Source organism: Dunckerocampus dactyliophorus, chromosome 4 (genome assembly GCF_027744805.1).
Source record: "Dunckerocampus dactyliophorus isolate RoL2022-P2 chromosome 4, RoL_Ddac_1.1, whole genome shotgun sequence".
Classification (NCBI taxonomy): Eukaryota; Metazoa; Chordata; class Actinopteri; order Syngnathiformes; family Syngnathidae; genus Dunckerocampus; species Dunckerocampus dactyliophorus.
Genome location: NC_072822.1, coordinates 23,970,001 through 23,983,524, shown reverse-complemented (window position 1 = coordinate 23,983,524; position 13,524 = coordinate 23,970,001). Strand labels below are relative to the sequence as shown.

The 13,524-nt window shown below is 40.3% G+C and overlaps 1 protein-coding gene across 2 annotated transcripts; it reads left to right on the top strand.

Moving 5' to 3' along the window:
• The first annotated feature begins 1,056 nt into the window (after positions 1-1,056).
• Positions 1,057-7,880, top strand: tbx1 (T-box transcription factor 1). 2 transcript variants are annotated; one of them, XM_054774890.1, is made up of 8 exons: positions 1,057-1,593; positions 2,509-2,839; positions 4,075-4,176; positions 4,341-4,512; positions 4,738-4,893; positions 5,694-5,761; positions 6,272-6,372; positions 6,938-7,880. In XM_054774890.1, exons 1-8 carry the CDS (start codon positions 1,410-1,412, stop codon positions 7,318-7,320), a joined length of 1,497 nt encoding a protein of 498 aa, XP_054630865.1. In that variant the 5' UTR covers positions 1,057-1,409; the 3' UTR covers positions 7,321-7,880. The 2 variants fall into 2 exon arrangements, with proteins under 2 accessions (XP_054630865.1, XP_054630864.1); XM_054774889.1 differs by having other exon boundaries at positions 2,458-2,839.
• The last annotated feature ends 5,644 nt before the right edge of the window (positions 7,881-13,524 follow it).

The following is a 13,524-nucleotide window of genomic DNA, read 5'->3' as shown; positions in this document are numbered from 1 at the left end:
CCAGCTTCCTCCAAGGCCGCACGTGTGTAATGTTGTTTACTGACTGCGACGCATGGCGCGCGTCTCCATCACTGTGGCGCTTTTAAACACGGAGTGCCGTGTTATCTCTCATAAATCATATTTGCTTCATATCGGGGTACTCTTTTCAAACTTAGTACGTATATTGTGTGTGCCAAAAATACTTTTTTTGTGGATGGGTGAGGCATAAATCCAAAAACAGTCAATAAAATTCACTTTTTTGTTAACATTCGGGAGAGATTTTGCCAGTTCTCTTTACTCTCTCGTGAGTGTTAAATCGCTGTGGTCGTGGTGTCCAAAGTGCGGCACACTGTAGATATAATACGCAAAAATGAAAAAGCTGAAATGAAATAGCAAGAATAACAAAAAAAATTGCCTTTTTACAAAATTGGTGGAAAAAGTTTGGACACCCCCAAACCCTATGACAAAAAGCCATATTACACAGGAAGCGGGCACAGTTTGGTGCCCATATTTGGCAATTTAAAGTTCAAACACCATGACGAACCCTTGAAATATCTTATATTTGCAGTGTGCATCATGAACCAAAAACACCGCATTTATATTGAGGGGTTAACATGCAAGGGTGTGCGCGAGTTTTCTTTTTAAAAATATCTAAAAAGGGATAATCTGCTAATTTTTCTTAGGAAGGAAAACAAGTGCAGTTGATTTTTTTTTTATAAAATTGAAAAAGATTGCAAGTTTGTGCATTTTGCACTGAAGAAAGTTGCGTGCGGAGCTTCAAAAATGTGAGCAGGCAATTTATTGAAAACCACAAAATAACTCGTGAAAAACCTTTAAAAGTCCAAATATGAGCAACATATGCCATTTTCTCTCATGTACAAATGATGTATTAGAAATTCCGGCCATTGTACTGCACACCTACACCTACATTGAAAGGCGTTGTTTTAAGTGCAAAAAGTCCGGCCGTTGCAGTGACGTGCTCGTCATCCCAATGACTGGCAAGCTCTTATTCAAGTAAAACACGCAGACGAGTGCGCGCACACGCTTCTTCCTTGTGCAGCTTGCGTGGGGGAGGCGTGGATCTTTGCTCGCTTTTGACATTCTCGTACAGCAGCAGTAGTTTCTGCTGCAGGCACATGACAACACCCCGAACACGGAACGCGCGCTCGCCCTCCTCTTTTGTGGAGAGCGACGATGGTTTGACACCAGGACAACTTTAGAGCTTCTTTAAATGAACCCAAAGGAGGGGAAACTTTGGCGTTTTCACCTTAGCAGTGGGAATACTTTTCAAGCACACTTTGGCAACCACGGATCCCCGGTGCGGGCATGTGAGAAGCCCCTTTTTGGCGCATGTTCCTCGGCGTTGTGCGCAGCCTTCTCCTTGGAACGTGGAGTAGGAGGAGGACTTTTCCGAACCGGAGCCCTTGCCTATGGACGACGGTGGTCCCCTCTCTCCCAGGGCAAATGCTTTCAGTATTGCCTCTCTGATTTGTGCTGCAGAACAAGCAGGAAACGCAGCGTTTGACAAGCCGAGAGCCTGTCTCGACCAAGCGGACGCTGAGGACCACAGCGGCTTCACCATGCACTACAGCACTGTGACGCGGGAAATGGAAGGTAAATTGAGTTGCAAAACTACTAAACTACAGTTTGAGCTTGTTTGGATGACACGGTTTTATTACAAAGACATCTGGAACGAGCCAGAGTGTTAGATACCCACTTCCTTCACAAGTTACGACTCAATCATTATTCAGAGAAACGGAGGAAAACACCAAAAGAAAAAAATACACCGAAAAAAAAAGATCTTATACGTTATATTGAAATAAAAAAACATAATTTAACCTCCGTGGTGGAGGTAGCAATTCACTGATGCGGTGATAATTTACGCACAAACAAATGTAAATATGTGCGCACATGCAGCCTGTGCGTAAAAAATAAAGCTTCAAAAATACAACAATATGCACTTTTACGAAGGCAGTGTTATTTTGAAACAAAAAAAAACTTGAACCCTGTTTTTTTTTCGTGTAAATCAGTGTGTGTTTACCTAATTGCCCGTTTAAACTCCTCTTCTATTGTTTTTGTGCCATTAAAAAGCAGGGGCGCACTTCTGTGTCAATCAGTCTCTTCCCAAGGCAAAGAAAAGGCGCATAACCTGCAGTTCCTTATCTAAATAGAAATAAGAACCGGTTTTATCGCAAAGGGGAGGCCCTCTGCGCCAGATAAGAGAGCAGGCTGCCTTGCATTCGAACACACACACACACACACACACACGCACACCACACACTGAGCAGCAGCGCGCAGCACCCCATCGTCCACCTTTTCCGCCAGGATTTTGGAAACATTTGGACTGTCGGTGGATGCAACCTCAAGGATTAAAGACAAACCAAGCTTGACATCTTCATTTGGAGTTCTGTGTGTGTGTGTATTCCCTACTAAAAGACATATTTAGTAAAGTCTTTTTTTGTTTTGGGATGATTTCAGCCATATCCAGTCCGTGGCTGACGCAGCTGTCCCATTTTTGCGATGTTGCAGCCTTCACGACCAGCAGTCTGAGCAGCCTGAACACCCCGGGGGGTTACCACCTCTCTCCGTCCCCCGGGGATCCTTACACCCAACATGAGGCCCACTTCGAGCCGTGCCCGGCAGCTCAGCCCAGCTACAGCTACCCGGGCCAGGCGCCACCACCGAGCGACCCCGCCGGGACCCCTTGTTCCTCATCCTCTTCCAGCTCCACACCCACCAGCAAGAACATTGTGAAGAAGAACCCCAAAGTGGCCAACATTAACGTCCAGCTGGAGATGAAGGCCCTGTGGGACGAATTTAATCAGCTGGGCACCGAGATGATCGTCACGAAGGCGGGAAGGTGAGCAGACGCATGATAATACTACTTTTCTATTTTGTTTAATTGAATACTTTTATAGTTGAATCACACTGGAGTATTCTTATACTTTTTTCCGATAATTTCGTTCATTCTTATATTTTTTGTCTCCTTTATCAAAATAACAACAACACTTATTAATAATATTTAGTGTTGTGTTGTGCTTGTTTATGAGATTTTTGAGGGTGGGACAAAAGTAATTATAAATGTTAAATGGAAAATTATATTCAGATATTAAATTAAATTTACACTACTTCAAAATAAACTTTAGGTTGACTTAAATAAAAAAAAAAGTTAACTTCATTAAAAAGTGTATTTTGATCCATGCACCACATTTATTTTTATTAGTAGTATATTATTTTCCTTATTATTGACATATATACCGATGATCATTGGAAAGTGTGTGTGTGTGTGTGCAATGTGCAGCAGCACACTTGTGTGTTTTCCCCAAATTATTTATTATTACTTTTTATTGGATTGCATCAATTTAATGCAACATCTAGACATCACTACGCTTCTGTATTTCACTTTTAACCCTCGAACTTTGTGGGGAATCAATTACAAGCACGTCATGAATATTTATGCAGGCAACAATACACTAAACGTGGTGCACCGGTGTATCATTTAAGTTAAGAGAGTGGTTGCACGGATAGTCTTGAAAGTGATGATCCTCTGCATGCAGTGTGACAAGCAGCTCTTTAGACGCTCCTTCAGCCTCACCAAGCCCAAACATTGGCGCTAATTGAGCGTTGATTTTAGGATCCCTTTCACTGACATGCGCATTAGTCAGCTCGTTCAAGCACACCGAGGAGCAGGGGAGGACTTTTTGATATTTGTTTGCAGTTTGCCAAAAAATCTATCATAGTACGTGTGGCAGTGGAAAGCAAACAAAACAAAAAAAACTCAAATGTAAAGTGCTTCACATAGCAGCACGTGTCTGGAAAATATCAAACGTAGAAAAAAAAGAATTTAAAGCACACCGTGCACGCTCCATCACGTCATTTCCGCTTCGTGCAGCCTGCAGCTCATATGACCTATACTTTAAACCTGCATGTGTTTTTGCAAAAGTGAAAAAAATGCATTTATTCTGATTATTATTTAGTTCTTACTTTAAATAGTTACCCTGTGTGTGCATATGCTGTGAGTGTTTGCATTCAAACAAGCAGAAATAGCACCCGGAATTGAATGAACTTTAAAAACAAAAAAAAAACTCTTTCCAGGAGAATGTTTCCAACTTTCCAAGTGAAAATATTTGGAATGGATCCCATGGCGGACTACATGCTCCTCATGGACTTCTTGCCAGTAGACGACAAACGTTACAGGTAAACTTTCTGACTTGCAAATTTAATGTAATATCATTTCAAGCGTATCATATAATAATGATTGTACTGTATAGACTACCGTATATTTGATTTGTGTGTATGCAATGCACGATTATCACAGGTGAATTTAATACTGAAAAAACCTTGTGAACGTGATTCCGCAGGTATGCATTCCACAGCTCTTCGTGGCTCGTGGCGGGTAAAGCTGACCCGGCCACCCCGGGAAGGGTGCACTACCACCCGGACTCGCCGGCCAAGGGCGCCCAGTGGATGAAGCAGATTGTTTCTTTTGATAAACTCAAACTCACCAACAACCTCCTAGATGACAACGGACATGTGAGTGCAAGGAAGTCATGTGTACAAAATGTGTTGTTGTTTTTTGTCCTGCAAGAAAAAATAGACGCCTATTTCACCACTAAAATATTTTTTAATGCAACATGAGAATATGTCTAAAATAATATCAAACATAATTTACTTTGCCCTGTAGTTTTTTGTAAAGTGATCAATGATTTTTGTCAGAGCGCTGATGCTGATACCTTTTTTTTTTTTTTTTGCTTCCAGATCATTCTGAACTCCATGCACCGCTACCAGCCCAGGTTCCACGTTGTCTATGTGGATCCCCGCAAAGACAGCGAGAAGTACGCAGAAGAAAACTATAAAACTTTTGTGTTTGAGGAAACTCGCTTTACTGCAGTCACAGCGTACCAGAACCATCGGGTAAGAAAGTCTACACATTTCCATGCCTAAAAACGCGCTTCTTTCATATTTGATCAAGTTTCATTAATGTACAGCTAACACGCCATCATGAAAAAGTGCTTCCTTTCAATTTACACATTTCTATCAATGATATCACTTATTATTTGGGATGTCATCTCCTCCATTGCGCATAAAAGCGCGTCATGCGTAAATCATGTTATCTACTTGTATTACTGCAATACAGACATCCAATATGTATAAAGGTATAATTTATTTTAATACTCTCTACAACGTAAGTAATGCTCTCTTTTGATGTGATACGGATATACAGAATATTGTGCATGTTGTGGCAAGTGAGCGTCTTTCCTCTAAAAAAGAATCGTTCCACCAATGTCTGATATCCACAACAAAAAACTGGCACTTAAAACAGTTTTGTAGGACTCAATGAATGTGTGGATAGTCAAATGCCCAATAATGAATGAGTATGATTGGCTAATTAGCATCTGATATCTTGTTTTAAATTAACATGATATTTATTCCATGAATAAACTATCAAGAGTCGAGATTTTAAAAAATTAAAAAACAGTACCTTTATTGTTTGTTTCATTGGTCATGTCAGCGTATGCTGAGACATATATCCATAAAATATAAGTTTAAAATGACATATTATAAAGCCTGCGTTGATTAAAAATACCCACGTTATATCTGTGTGTCCTGTATTTTGTAACACTGTCTCCCATACAATTTAAAGTACTGTCAGATGACCAAGTTGACGGTGACGGTGTCAAAAAAGTTACGATTGAATGTCCTTGTGCTTTTAGATCACCCAGCTGAAGATAGCCAGTAATCCTTTTGCAAAAGGCTTTCGGGACTGTGACCCAGAGGACTGGTGAGTGTTTACACTCCTATAAAAAGTCATTTTGACATGTTTTTACATGATGTAAGGTGCAACAAAGGCCAACGGGCATTTGTAAGCATTTAAAAAATAGTTTGGTCGTTTATTTTAGCACACGCAGGTGCCAGATGGGTGGAACTTGCTTTGTAAAAGCACACAATGAAGGCTATGCGTTTTACAAAACACTGGATATTGTTTCAAAGATAATCGTCTGCTTTTCAGTGATTGATAGATGTGAAATCCACACATCTGGTACGGAAACTGGTGACTCAGTTTGTTCCAAATACTTCATTTTCCCCCTTTCAAGCTATAACAAAACGTATTACTCTGAAGTTTAGTCTTATTAATCACAGAATGAGTGAGTTTCTTCGTTGGAACCGGTAATTATCTTTACACAAAAGGTCTATTAATGTAACAGCATTGATGTCTATGTACATGCTAAAGAATATTGTGGCTAGTGTGGTCTTAGCGTTCATTAAATGACTCCTGTCTCCGTCCCCGCAGGCCCAGGAATCACAGGCCAGGCTCCTTGCCAATAATGAGTGCTTTTGCCAGAACAAGAAACCCAATGTCATCTCCGCCTCAGCAGAACGGCACAGAGAAAGGTCTGCAGCCTGCTGTTTGTTCCACTTTGTGTCTATACTGGCCAACATGAAACCAAGTCTTGTTCTGTCATCTTGACAGCTTGCTTTGCGTCCAACATGGGCCATGTGTCATTCCGGCCTGGACTTAAAAAGTGGTCCCTTTGTGGGGACAATGGCTTTTAAACATGAAAATAATAGCAAGTCCCCGAAAATATCATAAAAGGTCCCTATTTGTCAAATAGTAGGACACTAAGAGTACGAAATGTCTACGTGTATCTGATACAGCGCCTCTCAATTTGAGGGGCGAGGTGTCACGGGCAAAGGGTTTTCGGCATCAGTGTTTTGTGCCTGGTATTCATGCTTGAACAATAAGCAAACCTCAAGCTACTGTTTTGCGTTGTTCATCTACTTTGATAATCAGGTGATTGTGTGCTGCATGTTGGTACCAGGAAATGTTACAGTGGTTTGTATCGATAAATAAACAAATATTATTCGGTTCCTAATAGCATGTCAATTCGAGGGCGTGTGAAAAAAAATTCTGTCCCCTATCGAATGTAAGTAACTGTTCTACTGTCTTGTTGCACAGATGACAACAGGCGGGAATACGAGCGAGACCCCAGTGGAACGCCCATCCACGCCGACTCCGCTCACCAGCTTATGTCCCGGGTCCTCAGCCCTGCCCTTCCGGTCCCAGGAGGCCTCCACACCGTCCCCCTCACCGGTGGCCGCCCCAGCCCTCCCCATGACCTTCGGTCAGACCACCACACTCTACCCCCGGACACCCTGCACCACCATCCCTACAAATATCCCACCAGCTACGAACACTACTTGGGAGCCAAGACCAGGCCGTCCCCTTACCCTTTACCCAGCATCAGAGGGCACACGTACCACCACCACATGAACCCTGCCACAGCAAACATGTACTCGGCCACCAGTGGGCCCTCAAACTACGACTACGGGCCCAGATAATGACTGCAAAATGCACACTGGGCAGTGGAAATTGAGCCAGGCAGCCTCAAAACCCTTTTAGGGGCTCTTGCATCCTGCAGGGTGCATTCACAGACTGAAATAAACCCTGCTGTATTTATTTAAAGAATCTCTACAGGGTGCATGGACACCCCAGAGGTCTCAACGGAGATCACACCTCGGACAGTGCAGTGCAGACACTGAGCCCGCAGAATGAGGAGAACACGTTTGATCACAGACTGGAATGGATTTTTTTTTGTGTTGAATGCACTTTTGGATTTGCCTCATTTCTAAAGCTTAAAAAAAGCCATATGCTATATAGTCCCTGGATCTTGTAGGTAGACAAGACGTTTGCATGCTGAGCTCACCGAAGATAAAAAGGATGTCGAAGCACATTCGATTGTTTTTGTGCGCGGAGCAAATGAAAGGTGAACATCTTGAGCCGCTCTGAGAAGCTTGTACCACGGCACTGACTTGCAGCAATTCAAAGTAAATAAAATGAAGCAGAATGACTGTTCTGTGTCTGTAAAATAAACATTACATTCTTGCAATTCATCAAAAAACATGTTTTTATGATGCACTTCTTTTGGAAAGATACATATATTCCATAAACATGCACATGCAAATGTTGTAAAGTTAAAAACAATAAGAGAATACAGACATTTTTGCGATTTTTTTTTTTTTTGCTCCGATTCATGCAAATGCCAACAACTTTGTCCAATCTCCTCAACGGCCCCTCAAATTTTGGCCAATCATCTTCATTTTCACCAATAAAATTTGTCCCTGAGCAGCCTTCAAACAAGCCCGTCAACTGTCTAACCGAGGGGTGCTCACTCTTTTTCAGCCCGCCAACTACTTTTAAAATGATCTACCCCCTACTATAAATAGAGAAAATATTTATTATATTTATTTAAAAATACATAAGTACGCATTTATGTATGTTTATGTAAGTTCAGTATACAAGTCAAAATGATCTACCTCTTTCTATAAAACATAAAACATATATAAAATCTAAACGGTAAACTTTGAAATACTATTGTGAACATTAATGATTCACATTCGCATTTTCAAAGTTTACAGGTAATCAAAGTAGTTGATATCATCATTATAATCAATATAGCCGTAAAGATAATTACACATAATTCCTCAATAGCTGTGTACATAACCTGAGTACTGGTAATATGTCAGTCAAAATAGCTACGTAACGTTCATTAGGAGACACAGTTTATGTTTTACATCCAGTTAGCATTTGCCATCAAACATTACCAATATACAAAAACTGAAAATGATTATGCAAAAGGCAATGCAGCCGAAGTCAAGGCAACATATTGAAAAGGTTTCAGCAATGGCCACATTTTCCATTTCATCATGAAATAATAGTATGAGAAGCAGATGTGTAGAAAACACTGATTTCTGTAATGGAGTTCATGACACGAAGCAAAACCATCAAACAATACTTTTTTTTCTACGTAACTAGCCGCTACAAGTGGACAGATAACTTTTGTTATAGATATAGACATCTTACCGCCGAGTTCATTTAATAATCAGATTAATAAAGATGAAAGCTGCATCTCCGTGTGTAGCTTGAAACGCCGCTGGGGAGCAACAACGAATCAGGAGGGGAGCTTAATGTCAGCTGACCGATGTCAAATGACATCTACAAAGTGATTCACGCAATCAACCCAAACTAAGCTTGCGATTGACGTAATGGGCACGCCTGGTCTAACCAATGAAATGTGTCCCTGAATGGCCCACCCACCCACATCAGGTTCCCTAATGTTCTCACCAAAAGTGGGGATAAACTATATGCAATGTAAACAAAAGTTTATGATCGACAAGCCCTTTTCAACAGCAAAACATACACTGAGAATGTCTGCAACATGTGGACGACAGAGCAGACGATAAAGGATTCTTTGGTGGTGTTTGTTTCGCCAGCTATGCACGCATTGGTGTGGATTGGTCACGTGTGTAAAATGGCAGCAGATAGAACACACTGTAGATAACTGCTGGTTAAGAGATGTAGTTAAATATATCTCACAAAAGTGAGTACACCCCCAAACCATTTTTTTACAATAGATCTTTTCAAGGGAGAATACTATAAATGAAGGTGGCATGTACTTTAGAGTAGTCAGTGTACAGCTGCTCTAAAAAGTGTCATTTCTATACTAATATCCCTCGAGAGTATTTGCATTGATTACTTTTTTTCGCATACAAGTCAACAGGTGTATGTTAAGTCTATTTTGCACATTTTGTGCGCCATGTTGGTGAGATGCATTTCTCAGTCTTTTTCTTATTTGTTCATGGAATATTTATTCTTCAGCAAATGTGCCTTTTATACTGTAATTACATGCAGGGAAAATCACAATCATTCATTGCTAATGTCACTTTCTCCCACACCTGAAAAAAACACTACAACTTTACATTGCAATTTTTGGGGAAAACTGCAAAATCAGGCATCTCAAAAAAGGCCCGTGACATCCTGGTGGGGGGCGGCGGGGGCTGGTAAATTGCCGTCAATGTTCAGAAATGTGCCCTGCACTTGAGTTTAATATGCACATAAAGCATACTTTGTTCGATTGGTCAAAATGTTGTGCTTTTTGGGTGAAAGTTAAGTAAATGCATTGATAGCAAACTCATAACATCACAAGCTGATGCAATGTAATTGAAAACAGTAAGCCTAAAAACACTGCAACTTTGTGAAAAAGCATTTGAGGCCGCAACAACCACAAATAACTGGTATGTTGTCAATGATCCACACGACAAGTACAGTGATTGGACAAATACCGCCGTGTGACGTTTAGTACTAGGGCAGGGGTGTCCAAAGTTTTTCCACCGACAGCCACATACTGAAAAATCAAAGAATGCGGGCGCCACGGTTTAATGTTTTTAAACCAACCCATGAAGATACGTCAAGATGATTTTTATTTTTAAAGAAAAAACAGCCTGCATCTCAGCTTTGTGTTATCAGTGACAAAATACATTGTTAATATGACATTTCCTCCTTACATGGCTTTTTTGGTCACTTTTTTTTTTTTTTTACAAATATTTCGACTTTCTCCTTGTTCATTTTTCCTCATAATATTATTACTTTATTCTCATAATAACAACTTAACTGTCCTAAAACTGCAACATTATTCTTGTTTTGTTTGTTTCTCATAATACGACTTTAAAAAAGACGTATTTTAGTCTCTAATATTTCAACTTCATGCTGTTTTTTTTTGGTAATATTATGACTTTACTCTTAGTAGTTCGGATTTAATCTTGTAAAATTACAGGTCTTCTTTGTCCTTTTTTAATGTTGTTTTTTTATTTTTAGTTTCTTGTTTAATCGTATTTTTACAGGGCCAATAAAAAAACAAACAAAAAAAACAAGCACGGGCTCTAAATGGCCCCCGGGCCACACTTTGCACTCCCCTGTGCTAGGACATATTCATATATTCTACACCTGCATTTTGAGTCACTTCTGAATTGTGGTATTCCCCCACATGTCCCCTAAAAGGACACCATTGCTCATGTGTAATGGGACAGTTTGGTGATATTTTCAAAATAAAGGATATCTGTGCAGCCATTTCCCCTGTCCAATATGAGGAATGCTTTGTTGTCAAGGTTCATCTTACTCAGTGAAAGAGCCTTGCGCGCGTGTGTGTGTGTGTGTGTGTGTGTGTGTGTGTGTGTGATGATACAAAGGGAAACTCTCCCCTAATGATTCATTTTCAATCATGTATTTTTCTCTGCGGCAGCACAGCTGCCAATGCGGGGGAAGCGGGGGAAAAGGATGCCTGAGGCTGCTTGACCTCTTGCTGTTTAATGGCTTGTAAAGGTGTCAAAGGTTAAATAATGTTTCCACTCATTTAAACACAGACTAATTGATTGCGTGCTTTCATGGTGTTGCATTGGATTTTACATAATAATGTTTCATTTCTGGCATCGCACATGAAAATAATGAGTGATTGTTGTCTTTCCAAACACAAGCAATAACTTACAAATGAAGCGCTGTTTTTCAGTGGGGGCGAGCAAGCAGCACACACGCTGTTCGGTAGATGATCCTGTTTAGTCTGGTCAGGAAGCAGTCGCCTGGTCCTGCAGGTGCCGAGGCTCGGTTAGCAGGATGGGGCATGAGACGCAACCGGACCACCGAGGGTCATCTGCAAGACCGGATGGACAACAGGAGGGGTGAAAAGGCTTCCATGATTTTGGCTTTTCAACTAACTGACTCCTGGACGTTGTGGACTAGAAATATTTAAATCAGGGGTAGCAAAACGTTTTCCACCAAAGCCTGAAAAAACAAAGCATGCCGGGGTGGTATTTTATATACATATTTTTTATTTTGAAAAAAGTGTTACTAGTTATTAGTATCAATATTGTAGCTTTTTCTCCTTACCATCCATTCATCTGATTAGATTTGCTGCTGTATTGTATACCTGTTCGCCCCGCTCATAAACACATTATCATGGGACTGTAGATGGTGAATGTAGAATGTAGATGGTCGTTCCAACGCCGTACAGTAGACGGCATCGTACCTCTGCATCTTAACACACCTTGTATGCACCTGCTCTGCCAGAGAATAAGAAGACGTAGCAGCAGGGATCAGTGTTAGCAGCCTCGGGACTTTGTTGCTCTATTAAGCGAGTATTCAGACCCTTCTCGATTGTCTTTTTCAAAAAAAGTGACCATCCGGCAGCAACTTTTGGAGATGCTAACATGAAAGCACATATCGCTCCTCTCAACAAGTAGCAAGCATGTCCTGCTGTGTGTCTCCCGCCTCAAACCCCCATCTGAAAGCACTCATAGGTGGGTCCTTCTTGCGTGTGACATAAAACCCCCACAAAAAGAAGCGACAGATAAAACGTGATTGAATTTTTAAACATATTTGCTTTGTGTCTGAATAGAATGTAAACATACTCAATAAGGAGACCAGGTGAAACTATTCAACATAGATTTGTTTTGCTTTTCATGTTTCTTGCTCACTTTTTGTCTGTCCCACAGCGTTCCTAAAAATGACATGTATGCATACATGACATGTCCAATTATTCTATGATGTAACCACCACAGATGGATTGCAGTCCTATAGAAAACACTGCACATTGTGCCTTTTTGCTCTATTTCTTCCATTTTTGATGTTATTTTGTTTAATTTTATTTCTATAATGTGCTGCAGGCCAATAAAAAACTAGCCACGTGCCGCAAATGGCCACATTTTCGACACCCCTGCTTTAAATATAAGAAAAACAATTTTTTTTTTTTAGAGAATATTTCATTAACTATATGTTTGTATTTGTAAACATACCAGAAAGTGTTTATATTGGTTGGGTATGCTTATTCCTACGCAATCAATTGAAATGATGACACAATTAAATGACTATATTTCCCTCCTAATACGAGCAACAAATACGTTTTTTTTTTTAACTCTCTGCTTTGTAAAGTCAGTAGGAAATATGTATTTTAAAACAAATTGCTTTCCTTTGGAAGTAAATGCACCCATGAGGAGTCCAATTCATATCATTTTAACATGTTTCTATTATACTCTGGAAACCAATGACAGGCATTTTATTATAGTATAAAAGCGTTTTTCCAAAAAGTAATAAGAATGTTCACCGTTCACCTTCAACTGCAATTTTTTCAATTTTTATGGAATTTTAGAAAAATAATTGCAACTGTTTACAGTATAGTGGAATATTTTAGGATACCTGTCAATACAGAAGCAATGGGAATTACAAACTGTGCTAATTAATGCAAAGTTACTGACACGCCAAATGAAAAAAATGTGCACTGTTTAAAATATCTAGAAACGCGAGTAAGATTTTTTGTTTTTAGTCTCGCTTCTCTTTTAGTGTTTTGGAAACAATTTTGGTGCATAGTTTTCAATGGCCAGTGACGAGTCATTCTCCAGTTCCGTGTGTTGATCCTGCGCAAACTTTCGGTGCCATTATGGTTTCATTTTAAAGAATAACACCAACGTATGATTCATCCGCCAGAAAAAGAGAAACTACAAAAGAGAGCTGGGATACGTGAAGTTCCTTGCGACAGGACGCCAAGGATGTGCCACTGAAGTATGAGGAGATCGATGATGGATGACAATGCAACCTGAAGCATCATGTCACACTTATCTGCATGTGGATCTGCTGCATCAAGGCCAATATCAGGGACCACAGGATGTAAGGACTGTTTTCTTTTTAAGCCATCGGTTCACATTTAGCCCCCCAAAAAA

Coding starts and splice junctions, on each gene's coding strand:
- tbx1 (XM_054774889.1), top strand. CDS start 1,410: ATGGACGACGGTGGTCCCCTCTCTCCCAGGGCAAATGCTTTCAGTATT. Junction 1,594..2,457: donor TGTGACGCGGGAAATGGAAG/GTAAATTGAGTT, acceptor GGATGATTTCAG/CCATATCCAGTCCGTGGCTG. Junction 5,762..6,271: donor GACTGTGACCCAGAGGACTG/GTGAGTGTTTAC, acceptor CCGTCCCCGCAG/GCCCAGGAATCACAGGCCAG.